The sequence below is a fragment of the Chaetodon auriga genome, chromosome 22 (assembly GCF_051107435.1).
Source record: "Chaetodon auriga isolate fChaAug3 chromosome 22, fChaAug3.hap1, whole genome shotgun sequence".
NCBI lineage: Eukaryota > Metazoa > Chordata > Actinopteri > Chaetodontiformes > Chaetodontidae > Chaetodon > Chaetodon auriga.
Genome location: NC_135095.1, coordinates 15,440,674 through 15,464,092, shown reverse-complemented (window position 1 = coordinate 15,464,092; position 23,419 = coordinate 15,440,674). Strand labels below are relative to the sequence as shown.

The window sequence follows — 23,419 nt, the reverse complement described above, 5'->3', positions numbered from 1 at the left end:
CATATAATATATCAGTTTAATTACCTGAAAACTGCAGAGGAAGCGTGCTGACAGGAAACAACAGTTCCTTCCTCGGGTTAAGACCCAATCAGGAGGTCACATATATGACGACAACAACAGCCCACACGCACTTCTGCATCTCCTCCTACTGCCCATATGCAAGCTGACTTCACACCACTCAAGCTGCAGGAAAGCTTTTACCGCAGTTAATCCAGCGGAGACCGTTGGTTAGAGTCAGCCTCGACTTCACAGCGCAGGAAGCCGACGCTGCGTCTGAACGCACACACAAACAAGCTCAGAGATGCACAAGGGGAAAGGAACAAGCTCAACAGGCAGGAGGAGATGAGTGTGTGAGCGCACGAAGAGCACGTTGAACAAAACTGTTTGTGAAAAACCTGAGTGCTGCTGATGTGCGCTCACAGTGTAGAAGCTAAATAAGGAGAATTGTACATTTTCTCAATGCAACTTCAGCAAAAACAGCATTTTGTAGGCAGAAAACCAGCTAAATATCTCTGTTAGCAATGGGAATTAGTATGTTTATTATCATTATTATTTATTAATAGTGATTTTTCTCCATTTATCAGACAAGACATTAACATCATTTGTCATCTTGGTCATAATTTTGTCATAACTTGGTCAGCTGGTAGTATGTAGTCGTACAAATTTACCGTTGAGGGTGCATCCCTCTTTTTCCCGCCCTGATCTTCTGCATCACATCTTGGATCCATTGGTTGTGTGATGGAAGGGTCACATCCTTCTGTAAGTGAGCAGCGACGTCAGATTTATCTGGAACCAAGAAAATACTAAAAACAGCAATGACAGGAGAGGGATAGTGGAGCTATACAGCAGGTCGAACAGGCCCAAGACCAAAATAAGTGAAAACAAGAAGACAAAAGATGCAAAAATGCAACATGTCAATATAAATAAACACAAATCAAAAGAATAAAAGCAATGAAAAGCAAATGAATAAAAGTCAAAGATCTCAGGCTGCAATCTGGCTCATACGAGGTGAACATGTTGCAGCTCGAGGCAAAACGCACGCTCCTTTAAAAGTGATCAATAAATCAATTCTAAACCAAACAGGGAGCCAGAGGAGGGAAGCCAGGACTGAGGTGATACGATGGCGTCCTTGAAAAGCAGTCAGAAGTGACATATAGATGGAGAAGGACTCCCATGTTCTGAGGTAATTTAGGTAAAAACTGGTAGCGTCGACCTGAATCCACTGAATGTACCTTCTGTGATCGAGGCTGGAATCAGGAGATTTGAAGGCGAACATCAGACAACATCCCAAATCCACCAGAGGAAACGAAGAAACATCCACCTGCTGCTGAAGGCCACACGTTACGAAACACGTCTCGTTTTCAGGTGATTTTTTTTTTCAATTAAAATATGGTGAAATGTTTGAAGCTAAATGTTTTGGAGCACGATGAAATGGAATATTGATATTTATACAATAAGTGGTGTACAGTTGATAGCACTTGTAAATCAGTCAAGGCTGTTTTATTGTCACCCTGAATCCAGAATCAGAGCATCTCTCTTTCTCTCTCTCTCTCTCCAACACACACTCACAAATTTGTACAATGGGCAACCCAGACATCCGCAGGGCAGGGAGGAGGTGTCTCCTAGCAACTGGTTCTCCGCTAAAGCACTTGGTCAGCCAGCTTTTTCTGGAAAGGAGAGCACGGGCACAGCGCTGTGGTGGGTCTGATGAAGTGACACGAAGGTGGAAATTCATTCAACAGACACGAGGGGGGGGGAACAAACAGTGGATGAATGATGCATTGCATGACTTACATCTCACTTATTATTCTTGGCAATGGGTGAAAGTGGCGTCGTTGACTACATCACAGCCCCGTCAAATTAATGCAGCACAGTAAAGCAAAGCACTTCATCATGTGAGACATAAATTCCCTGGCTGGACAGATTTACATTGATTGAGCGAGCTGAGATGAGCTCAACACGCCCCTTTAGGTAATATAGTGCCACAGTCAATCAGCCATCAGACTCTCATCACAGCTGCATCCCCGCCATCCCGGCCCGATCAGGCAGGTTCCTCCGCAAGCCGTCCAGCAATATGTGGAGCCTGTGCGAGCTGAGGGGAATGCAAAGACGGGGGTCTTTTGTTTACGGGCGCCACGGGGGAGCTGATGTGTTCAGGGGAGCTCAGCAAAGTTTGGAGATGGCAGCGACGCAAGGTAACAACGCACAAAGGCAGTGAGGGCTGAAGAAAACGCAAAAATGCTGCAAGTCTGGACACAGCCGGGACACGGCCGGGACTTACTGTCCACTTACAGGAGCTGACTTCAATGACTTCAGTAACAACAAGCACGTCCCAATCCTGTGCATCATTTTTTAGTGTCCCCTGGACAACAGTTCCTGCTGTCGTCTGTGCTGCCTGCACTGTTTCTGTATTTGGTGGTGTTTTCTCACTTTGCAGCACTCAATGCTGTGTATGTGTTTCGACCTGGTGACGTTTTCTCAATGTGCCTGTTTTGCATGTGTTTCCTGCCGTGCATTGAGCCCTCTTGCCACTTGGCTTTTCAACATGCAGGCCTCCACGGTCAAGTTAGCAGGAAATAAAGCTTGCTGAGAACAGTCATAAATGCCCAGTTAAAGCTGTGAACTGGCTCACAATAAGTATGTTAGTTGCGTACGGGACTTCATTTACCAGAGACATCAACCTCTGCTTTTCACACAGGGTGCAAACCCTGGTGTCCTGAGTCACAGTGTTTGGCTCAGACTTTTTTGGCTTTTCATGCAAAGTAATTTGATGCATTGGGAGCCTGTACAAGTCTATCAGACCACCCTGCACGTTGGAAAATGACACTAAAGGGTACCCAGTGTCTGAGAAAGTGATGCCAAGGGGGTCTGAACAAGCGTATGTGACGAGCTGGGAGTGAGAACAAGAAATCAACAATCAGGTTAACAGGTGGTTTGAGCAAGTTTACAGAAAAAGTTAAGGATTTGGGCTTTAATCATGTGAAAACAAATGATTTCTGTCTACGTCCGCTTTCCTCAGGGGGTGTGATTTTTGTAAAAGGGCTTTAAAAGTGGTGTTCCTCTATTGAGATTGTGAGCAGAACAGAGTGTTACTTGGGTCCAGTCCAGAGAGCAAGAACAGCCCTGTCCTTAGAGATCCATTCACGGAAGCCAAAACTCTCCTGGCTCGCTCTCTGTCTCTCTCTCAGCAGTCCATCTCCAGCAGTTCGGGCTTATATGATTAACCTGGGAAGATAAGGCAAGTCACCGGCAGAGCAGACAGCGCCAGTCCGTTCACTCCCATGGAGCTGGACTGCAGCCCAGTCGGCCGAGCCTCCGCGGCGGAAGGGAGACGTCCCGCAATTGTCATCCATCAGCGCGATCTGCTGGCTCAGCCACCGGCCAGATGAACGCAATAAAGGCGCTCTCATGCATCTATCTGCTCAACAGCACTTCAAACCCCTTCCAGAGGGCAGATCGCAGATTAGTGGCTCGCTCCCTCGCTGAGCGGTGCGGTGTTGTTTGTCTGGTTGGCAGGGGATGATTTTTGGCCTCATCTAAAAAAAAGAAAAAAAAAGAGAAGAAGAAGAGGAAAAGTTTTATAACCCATGACTGTCAAGCTAATCAAAAGCGCAGCCACATCTCCTTGGTGACCTCTCAGTTCTTCCTATAACAAACTTTTCAGACATTAATTAACCTTCTCTGACAAAAACAGAAGTTAATGTTGAGCGTATATTTAACTTTGGCAGTTTAATGTTATCCTTTGTTAACTTCATGACATTTCCTCAGAGGCCATTAATTACGCGGTCTTGAGGGCTGAATGGGAGTTTACTCTCCGTCTGATGCATCCGTGGCCTGCACGGGATTTTCAAAAACCTTCTTGGGTCGTTTGTCATGCTGGAGTATTTACAAGGTTAGGTTGTGTTTTACAGCTCCCTGAAAGAGTTTATACATGTTGTGAATCACATGCAGTACATCGTGCTTGAACAGTAGCCGTGTAACCCTGTTTATGTCTGACATATATATGACTTCTGGCCTCTTCAGTGCTCATGGAAGTGGTCATTTATCACATACTGGACCTGTAGTCGCTGTAAAACGATGATAAACGACCTATTTTACTGGATCACTATGGTTACTTGATGTTTCCAGCAGTAGTAAACCAGAAATAATAATATATAAGGTGATTCTGTTGCTTTTTTAGACGTTTCAGATGAATTGCCTCAGTATCTCAGTCAGGCAGTTACGACAGTCTTGGCATTTGCTTCAGTGAAGTTTGATTGGAGGGAACAAACATGGAGGTTTGAGAGACGGAACATCTCTGGCTTGAATCCCAAACAAGTCCTCCGAGCTAAACGACAAAATATAAAAGAGAAAATGACACACATAAGGGTTTTCTGATCCGCCGCCGCTTTGGGCAGAGAGTCAGCCTCCCCGCCTCCCGAAAGCGTTACGAATGACGGGTGCAAAACTGATTCACATGACCGTTTTCTGACCTCCTTCTCTGTTTGTCTCCACCACGGCAGAAGGCAGGGGCTAAAAGATATCTTCTTGGTTAAGGCTGGGAAGAGTCTTTAACTCTTAAGTACAACAGAGACGATGTCGGGTGGTCGGACTTTTTGACATCGTCTCATCTCGTATGTATAAGACCGTGATCAGACTCGGGCTGTCTGAGGGGCACCAGAGTATCAGAGTGGAGGAAGCTGTGATGCATTTATTGTGAAAAAAACACCAAACTCTAACCACGTTTTCTCTACTGGAAGGGACACTAGAGGGCACCCAAGAGGGCGTTTTAACACATTTTCTTGCCCATTGGGCCTCCACAGAGGGCACTTTAGCGTGTTTTATCTACCATTGTCGAACATAGGGGCACCTAGTCCACCAGTCATTGGGAAAATGTCATCTACCAATCAAGTAAGTCTGCAAAGCATCTGTAACAACACTGACTAAACATATAGAGATGAATGATTGACAGCGACTCCAGGCTGGCTGTCAGCGGTCCAGAATCATCTGGTCTGGCCTTTAGCCTCCTTTGGCTCCTCTCGCCCCACCACCTTTGCCTCTCTTGGGTTTACTCATGCAGACTTCTGAGACGATCAGTATGGGAGTCCCGCTGTTGTCTTGGCGCTAAGGACGCCACTATTCTTGTCACAAAGCTTAATTGACAAGTGATCAGTGGAAAAATGCAGTTCAAAGACGCCACAGCAATGAAAGCTCGATGATGAGGATGCCAGAATCACAAAAGCAGAATGTCATGGTCCTCTGTCTGCCTCTCTGTGTGTTCCTGCACAGAATCAGCCCACGTCTGAGGCAAAATACAAAGCAAATAAAATCCTATGAAAGGAAGTGGAGACTGCTTCTGCACTGAAAGTCTAAACTAAGCTTTAAGTTCATTTGGACAGACAGATTTTATTCATCTTATTAGCTCACGTGCAGCTTTTCAAAGCAGTTTGAGTCGGTCCGTTGCAGTGTTTTACAGTGTATACCCTGAAATCTAGCAAGAAGCTAACATCACTTATAGCTTTTCACCTCAGCTTGGCATTGGCAGCATGATAAGAGGTTCGCAGAGACAAGTCTGCCACCCCACAGTCCATCACAGTGTAAGTAATACGATGTAATTACAGTTTCACTCAGACCAAATCAATATCTGCTGAATGAGAATGAGTTTTAACGAGCAATTTATTTTGTTGCGATGAAACGGACACTCTGGGTTACTCCTGCTTTAATGCTCTTGTAAATTCATAAAGGAGAAATACAATGCATGATGGGAACACTTCCTTCTCATGGAAAAGTAAAAATAGTGTCCAGTCCTATTCTGTCTATATTTCACATGGCAGTGTCAGAAAGAGGGATTCAAAAAACTCTTAATATCTCAGTTTTATCTCTCAACATTTCTAATACAGCCATAAAGGTCATATAAATGGCAGAGTGTCTTACAGCCACAATAAGGCTGTCAGGACGGGCGGACGCGGTGAGACGACGTGAATCGTCTGCAGGGCGACACACAGTTCATTTCTTAGATGTTAGACTAGTACTGCAGATGCATTCAGGCTCGCAGGAACATGTACAGGACACAGATCTGGTGGTCGTCTCAGCGTCAGTGCCACGCAGGGGCTCTTTGTAACGACCGATGACGTCGATATAGACTGATATCATTGAAAACAGCGCGAACATTTAGGCGTGACATCCATAATTTATGGCAGCAAAGTGCACAATGAATGGCTGCAGCCACTGCATGGTGACGCTGATGAATTATTAATCGTGTTCATTATTTGTGATTAACAGCGACTTTTGCACTTTAATCACAATTTTCATGGTGATTGTTGGTTGTTTAGTTATTCGCTGGTGCAGTTCTGCAATGTAATTAAGGCAAAAGTTGATAATTACGATCAAGTTAAGACGTGGAGAGATGAATCGCTTCATTGAAGGTGGTTTGACCCATTTATACAAACTAATCGAACTACAAGTGACTCCCTGTTAGAGATTCCACGGCATTATGAAACTGACGGGGTCAGGCCTGATGACTCACTCTGCTGTCTGAGTCACCTCTCATTGGATGGAGGGTATATCACCGCAGCAGCAGCATGGCCCAAAGATCTACAACGAGGAATCTTTGAGGCTGCAAACAGACCTGCTGGTCCTGCTCGTCTCTCACAGAAAGGAATCAGGAGATTTGTTGAAAGAAGACACAAAGCAAAGATTTAATTAAGGACAATGTCATGAAACTATCTCTCTGACTTCTTAATAAAAACACATCAGTGTCGGTCAGTACCTCAATTATGAATGTTGCTCTGCAGTTGCACCAGAAACGAACCCACCAGGAAGACCCAAACCTGGTATAACCTGGTCATTAAGCTAGTGTTCAGGCCAGTATGACCAGCACGAGGAACAACAAGGTAAATTTACCAGGAGGGAGAAACTTTGAGTCAGATCTGAGATAGTTTCTCCTGCAGTCAGGTACCGTATGAGTGTGTCCAGGACTCCAAACGCCCAGGATGCATCTATAAGTAGAGAGAAAACGAGAGCACGAAACAGAAAATGAGATTAGAGCAGGAGAGAAGAAGGATTTCCTTCTGGGAGCCACTGAATCAGCCGAGGATGATGTATTGTTCTTTCTCCTCTTTTTTTAAAACCGGGTTCTTTGCGTCTTGGCTTGTGGACAGTGGGGGAGCGTATCATCACGCAGCAGAGCCGGTGGTGTTTATTTACACTTCAGATACTGGGAAGACCTCAAAATCCCAAAGAAGGCTTTGAATCGCAGCCTTTCTTGTTTGTCCGCGGGCGAAAGAAGCCGTGGCAGTGAAGCATCCCGCCAGCCAAATGCAACGCTGAACAGCAGCTTCTTTAACATTTCTGTCACTTCTGCCTGTCCGTGCCGTCCTCTCGTGGGCAGAAGTGTAATCTCAGAATGCACTGCGAGCTTCTCCACTAACAGCGTGCTCCAGCACTCGGCTGTTACCTGTCGATTGGTTTTATCCACGCAGCATCACCCAGCCCATCCATCATGTGTAATGTATGTCATCCAATGTAATGATCCTGTTCCCCGCAGCCGGCGCAATTCATACTGGAAACACTGTACGGTGAAGTGTGTGTGTGTGTGTGTGTGCGTGTGTGTGTGTGTGTGTGTGTGTGTGTGTGTGTGTGTGTGTGTGCGTGTGTGCGTGCGTGTGTGTGCGTGAGGTTTGCCAGAGTCACAGCAATAACAGATGGGCTGCGAGCCGTGAGCTGAATGCTAAAAGCAGCGTCCGTGACTGCGCGTCTTGGGAGCCAATTCCAGACTCACATTGACGTTTTGATATTTTTTGATTTGTGGATCTGGTTTTATGGTATCTGGTAACTGGTGAGACTTGACCCAGTAGAAACAAACTGGTTCGCATTCAGACAGCAATTAAGAGAGAGAATATGTCAGAGCATTCAATGCTGGATCACAGGGACCCCCGAAAGATCCTGAGGAGGGTAAAAACACTCATTGTTCCTCAAGCACCAAACCACAAATTACCACACCAAACACTGGGGTGGTGTATTATATATGATAGGAATACTGGAAAGGGGGGCTGAATTGGGGGTTAATAAGAGCCCAGGAGATCATTTTGGCCCCGGGGCCCCAAAGCAGGTTTATGAGTTTATTAATTTTACAATGCAGAACGATAATAAGCACAAATGTTTGCAGGCCTGGAGCTCGTTCGGAACAGGAAGGATCAGGTGCAAACAATGGCGGCGAATCCAACACTGCGACAGAGACAGGGCTCGCTAAACAGGTTTGAACGGAAAGGTGCGCTGATGCAGAACATGGACTTCATGATCAGCATCACGAAAAAAGAAAAAATAATAACTTAATACATAGAAGTGAAATCAGAGAAATACTCCTGCAGGCAGTGGTGGACTGTAAAGTGCATTTACTCATGTGCTGTACTTAAACGCACTTTTACACACGTGAATCATCTGAATACTTCCTCCACCACTGCCAGCAGAACAACAACACCAAAAATAGGCAGAATACATAAAATTCTCAATAAAAGCACCAGCGAGGGAGGGAAATTCAACCCCTCATCCCTCCTCGCCCAATAAATCTATTTTAGAAACAGCATCCCCTCGGGCAGACAAGTTGAGGAATCATTTAACTCTCATTAAATGTGACTTTCTGTCTGTACTTACTCTGCAGGAACAGTCCAAATCACACTGTTTGTGCTTGTTTCCGTCACCCTGCTAAGACAGCAGCGCCTGAAGTGTGTGTGTGTGTGTATATATGTGTGTGTGTGTGAGCATTTCTTTATGGCTCTTTCCATATGACCGAGTGCTCTGAGTGCTCTGTGTGTGTATGTGTGTGTGTGTGTATGTAGTATGGTGTGTGAGGGTTAATTAATTCCCAGGACAGGGTCTCTCACACACACCTACGCACAGAACATGTGATAATAGGGCTTGTAATTGGGGGATTCAAGACGCCGGGCCTCGTTCCATGTGTGCAGAGACCTCAGCTGGTTGCCAAGGCGATGTCTCCATGAGGACAGCATGGAGGACGACTCTTCTCTCCTTGTTTACCCTGAGAGGGATAATCCACAAGGAGGGAGATGAATAATGGTAACGTGTCACTGTGTTTTAGCTCACTATAGATTCCCAACAAGGGCTCTGACGCGACCTCACATCAGGTCAAGTCCAGATCCTCAGAGATCCCTCTTTCATCGGAGAGCCGCGTGCTCAGATTCCAGCTGTTGTTATCAGGTAACTGTGTACGTTTCAGAGGTGTGCTGAGAGTGAATCCGGTGATTAACGCCGTCATTCCTGTGCATCTCCTCCTGTGGGATGTCCGCTGAGGGAAGGTTGGTGGGAAGCCTTTGTCCTCAAACCCCACTTTTTTACAAAGTGGGAAAACCTCCGGGAGCCTCCTGCGAGTGGCTCATGGGAAATCTCGGGCCGCATTCCCTTTGTGTTCTGTGCGACATGAGTGTGTGGGAGAAGGCGGCTCGGGCTGGTTTGGCCTCCACTTGACTGGGCAGGGATCCTGGGAGGTCAGGTGGAAAACAGCGGGGGGAGTTGGGCTCACGTCTCCTGGGGCGGCTGTGTGAGCCGGCGGCACAGTTACCCGCTGAGAGGGGGGGCTAAATTCAGACCTGCCATGGGATTTCACAGTGTGACGCTCCAGATGTCCCATGGCCTTACCCCGGGCAGAGAGGCAATAGGCAACGCAGGATCTCTCTGATAGATAATTGATGTCTAGAGTGAGGTGACGTCGCCATCTTCTGGAAGGAACACAAAGTGCAGCCTGCTTTGAGTGAATGGTCAGATGGTTGAGCTCCCTCTGCTGGACGAATGTCGTCTTTACATATGAGACAACTGCAAAGTTTTATTGGTAAAATGTTTTTAGAAACATCTGTTATAACTCATTTATCTCCTGCTGAAAACATTCACTGCTTTCACGATCTCTTGTTATTCATTATCTTATCTATATAATCCTTTATTTCTATCCTCTTTCACCACAGAGCCATGCTCTCTGTGCTGAGCCCCTCCCCACCTTTTCTTCACTGGGATGCTCTTTTTACACACCTGCTGCCAGTTAACCTGATTACTGGTGACATGTTACACCAGCTGTTTTCTTTTAGCATCTCACAGCTTTTCCAGCCTTTTGTCGCCACCATCCAAACTTTTTAGAGACGTGTTGCTGCCATCAAATTCTAATTATATCCTCATGTCTTATTACATAAATACAGTATAACATGACTGCTTGTATATGAAGCAACAGCTTGAGTTTAATATGTCAAATGTTTACTGGCTTTAACTGCATCTCTCAGCAAAACAAAGACATCATGTGATCCTCTTATGCTGAACTTGGACACGAGAGTGCCATCACATATCAGGAATAAAATCCAATAATGTTGCAACATCTTCCATATCAGCTTTTGGCTCTGACATCAGATGACATCTGCTCACACGTGACTGCAAATGCAATTCACAGTTCATAAGTCTTGAGCGGAGGAACCTCTCAGTGTGCAGTGCATGTGGAGGAATTTTAACAAGCAGAGCTGTCGCTAATGAAGTGAAGCTGACATCCATGGAGCGGCCAGTCAAGTGAAAAGGAAAAACAAGCTGATGCAGTGGCCTCAGTGACTTTCCTTCGTCTTTGTTTTCTGTTACCTTTCTTTCAAAACCGTTCTGGGGCCTGTTTGATCTTGAAACATTGGTTCAGGTTCAGCTGAAGCCTTTTGTGCATGAAAGCTGAGAGGCAGAGTCGCTGAAAAAGAAGAGATTCAACACCAGAACACTGTGAAACAGAGGAGGGGGCAAGATTGAAATGTGTGTTGTTATTGAAAGCAGCCCTCCTGCAGTCAGTGCAGCTGCCTCTACAGCGCCCTGACCCTCACTCCACACAACCCGAAAGGCCGCCGTCAAGCTGTACACACATGTAAGAGCACATGCATGCAGCACAATGCAGGAAAGGATCGAGCTTTCAAACTGCTGTAATTACTTGCTGAAGCTTGGAAGAGAGCTGCCTTTGTTCCCTGCTCAGGCTGGGGGGTGTGGGGGGGTAAGAGCCAATGAGGGAAGAAAAACATGCAGGATAAGTTCGGGGGAGAAGGCGGCTATGTTGTCGCCAGCATTATCTCCCAAGCACAGCTCCATGCACGTTCACTGAACTGCTGCAAATGTGCATCCAGAGGGGTTAACAGGAAGTACAGGGAGGGCTGTTGACTGCTGTTTTGGTGGGAAAGCACCAGAGGGAGAAGAGGGAAGGATCCTGCTGCTGGTTTGGTGTTGAGCAGCGATCAGGAGGAGGCAAACACAAGGTAAGGACTTCAAGTTTGCAGGCCTGATACAGGACGTAGATTCATTAATCAAAGAGAGAAAGTGTGGTCACAGAGGAATGGACGGGACGAAGATGAAGAGAGAGGAGGGGGACAAGAAGGAGAAGGCAGAAGAGGAGGTGGTGCACCTCCGGAGGGAGATCAGCCTGCTGCCTGCCGTGTCCTTCATCATCGGCACAGTGGTGGGCAGTGGGATCTTCATCGCGCCCAAGGGGGTCCTGATGAACAGTGGCAGCGTGGGGCTCTCTCTGCTGGTGTGGGCGCTGTGCGGCGTCCTGTCCCTGTTTGGTGAGATGCTCCACGGTGTCGTTTATCCGCTGTGTTACTTGACCTGAAGTTTACTGTTTAGCATGTGTGTGGTACTGTGTGTGAGCATTTAATGCTTTTGATAAATACAATGAAATAAGATTATTGCTGTTAGCAAAAATGTTAGCAAGTCTGTTGGCACCCAACACTCAGCTTGAGCATGTTGCTGCATGTTATTCATAAGTTACACAATAAAAATACAAAGTGTGTCTTTCAGGGGCTCTGTGTTATGCTGAACTGGGCACCAGCTTTTCAAAATCAGGGGGCCACTACACTTACCTACTGGAGACACTGGGGCCACTGCCAGCCTTTTTACGACTCTGGGTTGAATTCTTATTCATCAGGTTGGTTGGTCTGATTTCGTGCCCGTTTGTCCTGATTTGAAGTCGAATCACACCACATGAGGGGCTTGTTTTCCATTTCCAGGCCAGCTGTGGCTTCCTATGTGTCCCTGGCTTTCGGCCGCTATGTGGTGGAGCCGTTCTTTGCGCCTTGCGCTGCTCCCACGGCGCTAATCAAGCTCGTCAGCATCATCGGCTTGAGTGAGTGGATTCAAACCTCCTCCGTCCATCCACAGTAACATTATACTGTGTATCTTCTTTTACTGTTGCTGTTTGTCTTTGCGTCTCTGCAGCGTTCATCGTGGCAGTTAACTGCTGGAGTGTGACCATGGCCTCTCGCACTCAGGTCACCTTGACCTTCATCAAGACGTTTGCCCTGGTCCTCATCATCATCCCCGGCATCATCGCTCTGGCCAAAGGTGGGAGGATGTAACTGTTCCTCCTGAGGACACGTGTGTCAGGCATCGATGATGCTCACTTTCTCTCTGCGTCGTCTTCTCTCCAGGAAAAACAGAGAATTTCGCCAATGGTTTCGAGGTCGAGTCATTAACGTTGGACAGGCTGCCTCTGGCCTTCTATAACGGCCTGTATGCCTACGGTGGATGGTAGGTATTCACTGCGGTATGAACACTGGCTTTATTGCCTTATCTCACCATAAATGGAACCGTGGATGAGCTTTTCCTTTCTTCCTTTAGGTTTTATCTGAACTTTGTCACAGAGGAGGTCATAAACCCTACTAGGTATTTCACATCTGACATCTCCAGTCAATCAGTCTCTAAAAGCCACGTTGCCTTGAAAATGCTATCACGTCTCCTTTTGTCAGAACCATCCCACTGGCCATAATCTGCTCCATGGTGACAGTGACGGTCTTCTACGTGCTGGTTAATGTGGCCTACTACACCATGATGACCCCCGCCGAGCTGCTGCTGTCGGATGCCGTGGCCGTGGTCAGTGCTGTGTTTTAATAGCCTGCGTTTAGAAGCAGGGTGGTGGGAAACAGATGAACCGTGCGCTGACATGTCAGAGTATGTCCCTGCAGACGTTTGCAAGCCGCGCTCTCGAGGGATTGGCGTCCGTGATTCCCATTCTTGTGGCTCTGTCTTGCCTCGGAGCGCTAAACGGTGGCTTCTTTGGTTCACCCAGGTAATCCGAGCACAGGTGTGTTATCGCTGTCATTCATGCGTGCGGTGACTGTGAACAGCCTGATTGTGAGTTTTACTGCTTGTGTTGCAGGATGCTGTTTGTGGGAGCCAGGGAGGGTCACTGGCCTGCAATCTTTTCCATGATTCACATCCGCAGACAGACACCTTTGCCTGCTGTGCTCTTACTGGTAAAAACGCTTTAAGGTTGCAAAGCTAACAAAAAAAAAAAAAAAAAAAGACAAAGTGGGACACGAGGCAATGTTTGGATGTTTGATAACTAACTCAAGGTCTGCTTACAAGCTTTTCTTTCTGAGCTTTCAACTGCATCTCACACTCTTCACCAGCAGATGGCGCTTGCATGTAAAACTACTGTTACTAAATTTAATGTATGTTTGCTTTAAATGCACAATTATGTCAGAACTGTGTAGCATTTTTAGGTGTGTCTATTCTTTGTCTTCAGTTGGTGAGAAAACTGTCACAAAATGTCCAGCGTGATGTAGTCAGTAATAACTTGTTTACTGGCAGGAAATCCTACATTTACTGCAGCAGACGGCTCTGAATCAGGATTGATTCTCACTCTTAGTGGCACCCAAATGTACAATTGTGCAGATAAAAGGTGCTTTATAACCTCCGCTGCTTCACGCTGTGTGACACTCGCAGCAGGAGCGGACTGAGGATGAATGTGAGCTGTATTGTGTGTCTCCAGTACCCTTTGGTGGTGCTGATGTTAATCAAAGGGGAGATCTACCAGCTCATCAACTTTGCCTCCTTCGCCCGCTGGCTCTTCATCGCCTTGGCAACCATGGGGATGCTCATCCATCGATATCGCTTCCCCCTCCACCCAAGACCTTTTAAGGTTAGGATGTCTGTGGTTATTGTGCCAAACTGCACATCTCCCTCTTCATTAAAACTCTTTTATTTTGCTCTTTTTGGCGACTTTCCAAGGTGCCCCTGGCCATCGCCGTCACCTTCACTGTGGTTTGCTTCTTCATCGTGGGCCTGTCTCTGTACTCGGACCCCTGGAACACGGGGTGGAGCTGTGTCCTCACGCTGACCGGGGTCCCTGTTTACTACGTCACCATCTACCGCTTTCGCCTGCCCAATAGATGGAGACGCATCTTCAGTAAGTCTGACCAAAACCTGCAAATGTTGGAGTTTAGTTTTCATGCTCAGTGTGTCATTCTGCATGGTGAAGCTGGAGGAGCAAAAATAAGAGACATGCTTTTGAGCGGAGGAGGACTTTAAGAAGTTGAATGTGTGGCTCGTAAAGCACGAACATGTTTGTTTGTAACAGAGAAGGAAAACGACTTTTCACACAAGAGTCGGCCTGAGACTAAGACCCTGCTGGTCCAGAGCTTACAGGGGTTTTCAGCCTCAGATTGGCCGACAGCTTACTAAACCCTAAACTCTGCATGTTTTGTCCTGACTTTGGCAAGAATGAAAAGCCGTCTGAACTCTGTGGTAACTCTGACTCTCCTCAACATTCCCAGACTGCTGCAGCAAGCAGCTGCAGATCCTTCTAGAAGTTGCTCAACAGGAAATCCAGACATACTGAAGCCCCCTACTGGCCACCTGGACACCACCTCAACACGTCCGAGAACCTTTTTTCATTACACTTTAAACCAGTTTGTCCATTTTGATACTGAGATGTGAGAAACTATGCTGGCAACAGCTGGCCTATCTGACTGCTGTGGTAGAATTTTTAGAAAATAGGATTTTAAGACTGAATTAGGGAGGAAAGTTGCATAATGTTGGACCTTTCTGCACTGGAGTAAAAGGAGTAAAAGGCATTTTTCATGAACATCTAAAGTTCTGCTTTTTCCCCAAAGCTGTTATAACCAATAAAGTCATTTTTGAATCAGAAACAATCTGTCAATTCAACTTTTGTTTTATTTGGAAGCAGATCAACTCACTGCAACGCAGAACCTCTCACTGATAAACACACATGAAGTATTAAAGCCATACGTGCGTCTCTCACCTCATGATGTCCTCCAAAAGCTGCGTTCCTTTTGTGGTGAACAGAAACACACCGAGGTGGTTCGCATCTTTATTGAAAACTAACACAAATATGAAGTATGCTGTTCCCAAAAGACTTTAAATACGGCGCTGACACGAGCAGCCGCTGCACGCAGAATGTCCCTCTGCAGGCACTAAGTGGCGTACTGATGAACAATCACTGTGAGGGTGTAGAAAGTCAAAAGGTGAAGACGGATCAGTGGACAGAGACATTCGTACTGTTAGTGCCGGTCGTACTACTTCGCCTCTGTTTATTGCTAACGACAATCCTGCATCACAATCTAAAATCTCAAAGAAGTCGAGGCCGTCCGAATATAACGTCTTTTCATTTACATATGTAAAAGCTAAATTATATATTAAAATGTGCAAATCAACATACATATACACTTAGTCGTGTCTCTCCTCTCAGGGGATTCCTTCAACAGTACAGATATGACAGCTAGGATAAATAATAAAGACACAGGACTGATTCACCAAAAGAGACAGAGAAACAAAGAGGAAGGTGAACAGCTTGCTAATTTGACCTGGTAACAAAAAAATCATTTTCTTCCTCCCAACAGCCGCCAGAAACTTCCAGAGAAAAGCAAAGCAGATGCAAACCAAGGCAAATTCTACAAACCAGGCCTGACGAAGCTGATTAACTTCAGCTGTTAATCAACAGTGTTCACTCCTGTTCCTTTGAATCCAGGTCATATAATCTTCATTAACCGTCTCCAGCTCTGACAATTTTCTCAAATCTTGGTCATTTCCTTAAAGGTTTAGTTGCTTTTCCCACATTTGCGTCTGCTTTGCTCTCTCTGTGTGAGGTTTCCAGCCTATAGTGTTCCGGAAAACAAGTCCATGGAAATCAAATAGATTTTTGGCCCTCAGGCTACTTGAATTGAGGGAAGATTTCGGACCAGCTGATGTTGGCAATACCCAAGTCCTCGTCATCCAGGCCGCTGAAGCTGACGTCCACCAGTATCTTGCTCAGGCTGTCGTTCATTGTGTCCAGCACGAGGCCTTCTGTGACGGAGCGGTTAGCTGGTGCGGCGCCCCCCGCCTGCAGCAGCTCTCTGGAGCAGCTGCTCCTGAGGCACTCCATGGGAGAGTCTGCCGGTCCGGTCGCTCTGGAGGGGGCTGACGTGAGCAGCTCTCTGGGGGAGCTGAACAGAGGAAAGTCTTTAAAGGGAGTGCTGCTGAAGCTGAAGGTGGTGTAGTCATGCCGCGGCGTGACTGCGGGACCACCTGGTGTGCGGATGGGGCTGAAGTCCAGAACACTTTGGCTGCCTTTGCCCACAGGGGTCACCTTCCAGGGCTCGGGGAAGACATTCGAGGGGGGCTTGCTGGGCGTGGAGGAGGTCAGGTGGCTGCTGCTTTTTATGGGCGTCTTGAAGGAGAACTCCCGATCGGGGCTGTGCTGCTGGTGCTCGTCCAGCTCAGCATCTCGCACGTCCTGGAAAGTCGACGCGTCGAAGGCGACGCCAGAGTCAAAGAAAGTATTATCGGGGCAGAGGAGGACGGGCTCCTCGTGCATGGAGTGAACCAGGCGCTGCTTACGTCGAGAGCTGCTGACTTGTCTCTTGGGAAGCGATTTAGGAGTCTCGCATTTAACTGGAGCGCACACCGACTCGTCCTTCACCTTCACCTTGAGGTCTTTGCACCTCTGAGGATGCGTCACCACAGCCGGGACGTCACTTTGGGTCACCTGTAAAACATACAACCGTGCACTTTACGATTCTACCAGTAACTGTGGCCTGCAAGGCAAAGCAGAGCTGATCTCACACTGACGGTGACAAACTGCAACACTTCAAATCACCAGCAGCAACGTCAAGAGTGTGCGTTTGGATTCATCCATAATTATACAATGCCTGACAGAGATTTCACCTTAGGAGCTATCCGCACTCTCTTGGCTCCCCGTGAAGTGTTCTGTTTCTGCTGCGAGCCGGAGGCGGGAAACTGGGCCGATGAGGACGGCAGATAGACGGAGGAGGCGACGGGGAGCTGGATGGGAACCAAGTAGGAATCCGTTCGAGGGAGAAGAGGCTTCATCTTTCTCTCTGGATGAAGAAAAGGAAACAACAACCTCTTAATGACCAGTTTTCAAACTAAAAAAAACCAGACATTTCTGCGTGTCTGACATTCCACCAACTCCTCTCCTCATTTAACTCACCGGAGCCAGCTGCTGTTTTTCTTGCATCTGGAAGTATCCTCTTTTGTTGCTGTGAAAAATCAAATGACATAACATTCCTTTACAGAGTTTGAGTGTACTGCCTCGGTGGCTTTACTGTGCTCTCTCATTCCTGACTACGTTTTACTGACAACCTGCATTCTCTTAGGATTTGGCGAGCTAGAACAGATGAAAGTCCAGTGATAAGTTAGACTCTTAGAACTGTACCTAGACGTTATACAGGGGTATACACATTCCTTGTTGGACAAGGCAAGTGGTGTCAAAGCAGACTAGACTTTCAGTGTGACTTCAGTCTCTGCTGCTCATATCATCTCCTGTAACAAAAAGGTTTCCCTAGACTTTAGACCTCCAGCTGCAGCTGCACTCTGGGTCAAAGGGTCTGCCAACAAAGACAGGCAAGTGAGAGCGGACATCTTCTGACTTTCTGGCCCTTTTCTTCTTTCTTCTGCCTGACTGCAGAGAGGAAGACTGTCCCTAGATGACTGAAAGAAAGGTAAATCCAGCTTACTTGGTGGGGAAAGAAAAGCATTGGCACGGGAACAGGAGCAGTCATTGGGTCACAACCAGGCTGTAGAGAAAAATGTAGAGTGAGAGGGCAGAAAACCATGAAGACTGGGGTGTCTTCTAAAATATCTTTCTTATCTGTGTTGAAAAAGCCCAATTAAAACAGCATCATAAGCATATAATGTGACATGACACTAGAGTTCAACAGCATGAGATTCTCCCTGCAGTATAAAGGTGGAAGGATGTGAAAATGGTGACGGCAGTAAGAAGTCGGCTGTGCTCACCTTGTACACCTGATCAAGGGTGAGGCACCGATTGGCCTCCGGCCGAATAGTCCAGAAGGAAATTTTATCATCTGGTGACATCTCACGAATGAACATGTCGTGTAGCGAAAGGTTATGGCGGATGGAATTCTGCAATGATGAACGAGAAAGAAAGTCTCTCAGTGAGCGATGCTGTCTGCTTCTCCTGCGTGCTCTTGACTAACACAATCATATTTCACTTCTGACCTACCTTCCATCCTGGCTTGGCCACCTTTCTGAAGTAAGGGAAGTGGTCCTCGATCCACGTGTAAATCTCTTTCAGTGTCATCCTCCTGCTCTTCCGGCTGTTGATAGCAAACTGGATCATGGCCATGTAGGAGTATGGTGGCCTCTCTGACATGGGTTGTTGGACAGCTTCTGCCTCCATGTGTGTATTTTGTGCCTGTGCAAGAAGAGAAAAAAGAAAGCAAGTTTTGAGTACATGTTACATGTATTAACATGTAGGTGAAGATCAGCTAAACATAGTATAGAAAATACAGAGATTTCTACTAAACTCTTCTGCATGGAAACATCTTAAATCTGACTTCAGGTGGGTTTATGAATGAAAAAACTGGTCAGCAACTTTGAGAGTTTTGCTGACTGGACACATTATACTGATGCAAACTGCAGGTCGTCATTGTAAATAAGAAACTGTTCTTATAGTCTAGCCTGGTAAAATGAAGGTCAAAGGATCAATGTGTAGGATGTAATGTCATCTAGCAGTGAGGATGCAGACTGCAATCAACTGAACAGCCCAGTTCTATGGAGTCATTGTAGCCAACGCTGACGTGACATTTAAGTGAGACAGACCAGTTAAAGGGTGGTGTCTGGGGGACACGCTGAGACCTGACTGAGAGCACTGATCCCTGCACACATGCACATGAATTCACATCAGTCACACTGAGGTGACGACAAGGAGTGGCTGACCTGAAAAGTCTGTGAGTTTGAGTTTTGGTTCTCCGTGCTCGTCGGCTGCTTGGCAGGATCTGGTTCCAAGGCACATGTGTTCATTTTGCCCAGCCACTGAATATTGGTGAGGCTGTCATCTAAAGGACCACAGTCCAGATCCTTATTCACTAATAAAGAAAAGCAAAAACCAATATTGCTTAAACAAAGGACGGATTAAAGACAGTTAACCAAGTCGGTGCTGTTAAACAGGTCCACAATTGCACTTGAAATACGATCTTAGAAGAAAAAAAATTAGTTCCATACATGCTCTAATTCCAGTGAGAGGTTTAGCGTCCGGAGTGTGCAATGTTTCTGCTTTCACCGGCTGACCAACTGCACTCCTGGTAGAGACGTCACCCCCTTCAGCAGCAGGCTGACACAAAGATCCATCCTCCTGGCTGCCGTTCCCACCAAGAAGGATGAACTTGTTTGGTCCCTGGACCCCGCACTCCTTTCCTTTGGCCGTGAGGGCCTCAATAACACTCTGAAGGTCTGCTGTTTTGGGAACGACAACCACCTGTATATCAGACATGGACGGGTGATCCATAATGCGGATGCCATCGGGGAAGCACTGACTGGCACTGGATTCAGAAGGCTCTTTGGAGTCTGTTACACCAGATGGGCTTTGACATTCAGCTGCTGGCTTTTCATTCTGCTGAAAAGGTAACTTTCGTCTTCTCAGGATCAGGGGTCTCCTCGGGCTCCGTCTCATGGTCATCAAATCAATGAAATGCTCCTTGGGGTTCACTGGCAATCTGTGCAAATATAACACAAAGACAAATACATTCAGTGTTTTAAAAGCTGCTAAACATAGCACAAGGAGCACATCAACACACCATGATAACTAGAATTAACGTTTGTCTGACAGAAGGTATGAAGTCTATAATAAGCTGATAGCTAACAAGTTAACTCAAACCGTTCCTCCGCACGATGATCGATCTAGATTAGATATCAACTTCAATCAAATACCTGTCAGAATACACTGGTTGGACGGCTATATGCTAATAATGGACCTCAAGATGAAATTCAGATCCACACCGTCCGTGTGTCAGTTTTTCAGGTGTGCAGTTGCTCGTTCAGCAGCCTGTTTTCAGATATCAGTTGTTGTTGTTCCCTGGCGACTCTGCCTTCTAGAACAGCAGTCTACGGTTGACGGCGTGTTTTGTGTAACGTTTACCGCTGAATCCCTGGAAAACGTCCAACGTTTCAGTTGGATTCATATTTAACTTATTTTAACTACAGTAACAATAATTAAGGGTCTCCGAAAATTTTGGCTAATAGACAGCGGCAATCCATCTCAAAACAATGCCAAATTACATAACCAATTCACTCTACTTTCTGACGTTATCGCCCGTTAGTTAGCTAACAGTTAACGCTTGTGGAGCTAACGCTAAGTGCGGCAGCAAAAAGAGGTGCATTTAATGGAGTTCAGACTCTCTTAAAACTAGCCCTGCACTGGATGTGTGAGGTACGCCGAATGGAAGAGTTGCTTGTAACTATTGATAAAACTCTTAAATGATTTTAATACCGATGCATATTTGAAGAAAAAGTCATGAAAATATTACAATGCCATATTGCTTAAGTTGAATTCAGTGTGACGGGCACTTGGCACACATGAATTACATGCATCGGAATACGACATGAACATTACAAGTATTTGGAGGAAATACTTAAAGAAAATACGGATTAACTGTTGAACATGCCATTTCTTACTAACTTTGCAACTTTCTCTCAGCCAACGATAACGTCAGCTCTGGTTGGAAGTTAGCTCGGTGGCTAATCATCGCTTAACAGCTAACTAGCTAACTAGTGCATTGTAACGACCAACAAAGCTAGATAAAGCCAAACCTTCACATTCCTGTAATTTTTCAGGCAATCCCGCATGGCTGGACTCCTACGAGCAGTTGAAACACTCTGATCATATTCGATGTTAAATAAAAGGATCCATAATATCTATGATATTCTTCCATTTAGTGTTATTTACATGCCGTCAGGTCGATTCAGAAACGTTTTTTTGAATTTTGGCGCTGTAGGCGCTGTTTCCGTCACTTTGATCACATGGTACAACATTACACCAATAGCAGCGAGACCAAAGACCACGATGCACCAATCAGAGACGACAATAGTGGAAACCAGGAAATAACGACTAACCAGAAGACGGGAAACAAGAAAGTTTGTTATAGAAATCAATGCAATAACCAGCGTTTCTGCACGTATTAATTGTTTGTAATGGTGGCTATGTCTCACGCGAAGTACCAGTTTAAGGTATGTATAATGGGATCGTTCAACGTTCAAAGTGAACAGCTGGCTGTGGCCTTCTGAACCTTAAACAAACTGTGTCAAGAACAGTAAAAGTCCAATATTTGAATCACACATTTGTTTTGGTTTTAGTGATGTTTTCTTTCCACTTGGTCTCCAGGAATGATTTCTATCAATGCCCCGTAAAGCTGCAAAGACACAGAAGCCTCCCCTGCTGTTCCTGGAGCGGACTGTGTGCGGCGCCAGAGTCCAAAATGTGCCTGAAGTCCGAGCAGCACTCAACCCCAGAGAATTCTTCACAGAGAAACACGAACGCACCAGCTCAGCACTTAACTCTTGGGTACGTTGTTCATCCATTCTGGACACTTTTTTGGTTACAGCATGGCTCTTTGCTTGATAACAGCCCACTGCTGAAGCGTCACAGAATCTATTCCAGCTTTAAGGGTCTGCAGATAAACTTCCTGTACAGTTATATCACAGAGTAAAAAGTATTATATGTGGCTGAAGATTTATTCTGCTATTTGTTTGCTGTGCTTTGATTCGCTTAGGTAAGCCCTCAGTTTGACAGTTCAGCTGCAGCTGCCCTTCCAGCGAGACGAGGGAGGAGAAAATGCCACTCTGCCACAAGCATCCTTGACAGTTGCAGTCAGCTTTCCAGGAAAAACAGCGTGTGCAAATTCCCCTCATTAACGTTTCAGACAAGGTCAAGAGACCAGCCTCATCAACCAAAGAGCACATGCTCAAAGAGAGCTGCAGAGCGTACCGTTGTGTCTCATGCCGGGAATCAACCGCAGGGATCATGCCAAATCAGAGGGGCGCTTTCAAGTGCACTGTACTCAGACACACCGCAGAGACCGAGGACCTCAATCAGAAAAAGAAATGTGGAGAGATTTTCTGACAGTGCTGCATCCTCCGGCAGACGTTCGGACCAAACTGAAACTCCATCTGTTCAAGTGACAGAGAAATGCAGAATCCCAGCAGATTGTGCTTCAACACCTGCCTCCAATGAGTTCAGGGCCACTGAGGACGCCGGTGTTGATCCACCACCTGATGTAGACACTCCAAAAGTAATACAAGAGGGGAGCAGTGATTCCTCCCCCACCTCTCTGCGCCTGCTACTGCCTCAGTCATGTACACCACCATATAATCAGCCACCTGACATTTTGGTGGCTGACACACCAGAGAGGGATTATGGGTTGAAGGTGACATGGAGGAGGAGGAGGAGTTTGATGCTGTTTTTAAAGGAGAGGGGCCACCTCTCTGATTCAAAATTGTTAATTCACAGCTGATGTGGAGAGCTGGCGAGAAACGGATCAGGCAACACTGTCAACAGAGGAAAATGTATTGATTGTTCAGTGGGCTTTTTCTGTCTTTCTATGAACTATTTTTATTGCCCTAAATGGAGCTGCTGCATTGTAAAATTATGACATTTCAGTTCGCTGGCTTTGCTTCTTTTTACTTTGAGTGAACCTTGTAATAATAAGGCGGGCACGTTATGAAATAACTATAATAAAGTGACCCACCCCCTCTGCGCAGCCCTGGTAGGTATAATTGTAAAAATCAAATCATGAACAGGTCAAAAATGTAATACTTAGTGCAGTATTCAAGTAGCTTTCTCGCAAAGCAGAGGCAGTCCTTACATTCAAATCCAGTCAAGACCTCGAGCAACACACACCTATAGTCTGTTGTTCTTCAGCATTTAAATGGCAGATAAATAGGAAAAGACTGTGCCTGTGTGGGCTGCATTCTAGTATCAAGCAAATGCTGTATAATGTCAGTGACATGAAATCTGAAGTCACAAGGCGGCTGCTGGAGGATCATTTGAAAGCTGCTGCTGGTGATTGTGAGCAATGCTGTGTAACCTAACAAACTTTTGTCTTTCAGATGTGCTGCATAAAATGTATAGAATAAATGAATAAGTTCAAAGTTTAATTCTTGTTTAATTTAGACTTCTCTCTTCTTCTCTACAATTAGTAATGGGGTGGCAGGGATAGTGAAACTCAGAGAAGGAACCTCCTTCTCTCTGTAATGTAATAAAGGTAAAAAAGCAAATCCATACACTTAAAATATTCTAGGGTAAGATTTTGTTTCCAGCTTTCAGACAGGAAATGTTTTGTGACCATACCAGAGGTGAAGGACATTAGTAATTATAACAGAT

The 23,419-nt window shown here is 46.0% G+C and overlaps 3 protein-coding genes across 4 annotated transcripts in view; 2 read left to right on the top strand and 1 right to left on the bottom strand.

Annotated features, from left to right (window-relative positions):
* The window catches only part of LOC143315027 (cystine/glutamate transporter), a 138,699-nt gene extending 123,769 nt beyond the window's left edge, over window positions 1–14,930 (top strand). Inside the window, exons 1-13 of one of the 2 annotated variants that reach the window (XM_076722441.1) lie at window positions 11,079–11,255; window positions 11,329–11,561; window positions 11,797–11,923; window positions 12,006–12,121; window positions 12,214–12,339; window positions 12,426–12,525; window positions 12,616–12,660; window positions 12,744–12,867; window positions 12,960–13,063; window positions 13,154–13,250; window positions 13,769–13,918; window positions 14,008–14,185; window positions 14,553–14,930. In XM_076722441.1, coding sequence (XP_076578556.1) covers window positions 11,333–11,561; window positions 11,797–11,923; window positions 12,006–12,121; window positions 12,214–12,339; window positions 12,426–12,525; window positions 12,616–12,660; window positions 12,744–12,867; window positions 12,960–13,063; window positions 13,154–13,250; window positions 13,769–13,918; window positions 14,008–14,185; window positions 14,553–14,617 — 1,461 coding nt within the window. In that variant the 5' untranslated portion in view covers window positions 11,079–11,255; window positions 11,329–11,332 and the 3' untranslated portion in view covers window positions 14,618–14,930. Of the gene's footprint in view, window positions 1–11,078; window positions 11,256–11,328; window positions 11,562–11,796; window positions 11,924–12,005; window positions 12,122–12,213; window positions 12,340–12,425; window positions 12,526–12,615; window positions 12,661–12,743; window positions 12,868–12,959; window positions 13,064–13,153; window positions 13,251–13,768; window positions 13,919–14,007; window positions 14,186–14,552 lie in introns of those variants that run through there. The other variant, XM_076722442.1, reaches the window with a different exon arrangement.
* Window positions 14,931–15,096: 166 nt separating this feature from the next.
* On the bottom strand, window positions 15,097–20,938 carry foxm1 (forkhead box M1). The gene is made up of 9 exons (XM_076722446.1): window positions 20,851–20,938; window positions 19,267–19,757; window positions 18,982–19,130; window positions 18,266–18,457; window positions 18,037–18,165; window positions 17,757–17,816; window positions 17,231–17,279; window positions 16,945–17,117; window positions 15,097–16,765 (listed from the first exon to the last, which is right to left on the bottom strand). The coding sequence occupies exons 2-9, from the start codon at window positions 19,718–19,720 to the stop codon at window positions 15,950–15,952; spliced, it is 2,022 nt and encodes a 673-aa protein (XP_076578561.1). The 5' UTR covers window positions 19,721–19,757; window positions 20,851–20,938; the 3' UTR covers window positions 15,097–15,949.
* A 263-nt stretch (window positions 20,939–21,201) lies between these two features.
* Window positions 21,202–22,917, top strand: rhno1 (RAD9-HUS1-RAD1 interacting nuclear orphan 1). The gene is made up of 3 exons (XM_076722653.1): window positions 21,202–21,267; window positions 21,422–21,601; window positions 21,810–22,917. The coding sequence occupies exons 2-3, from the start codon at window positions 21,437–21,439 to the stop codon at window positions 22,548–22,550; spliced, it is 906 nt and encodes a 301-aa protein (XP_076578768.1). The 5' UTR covers window positions 21,202–21,267; window positions 21,422–21,436; the 3' UTR covers window positions 22,551–22,917.
* The last annotated feature ends 502 nt before the right edge of the window (window positions 22,918–23,419 follow it).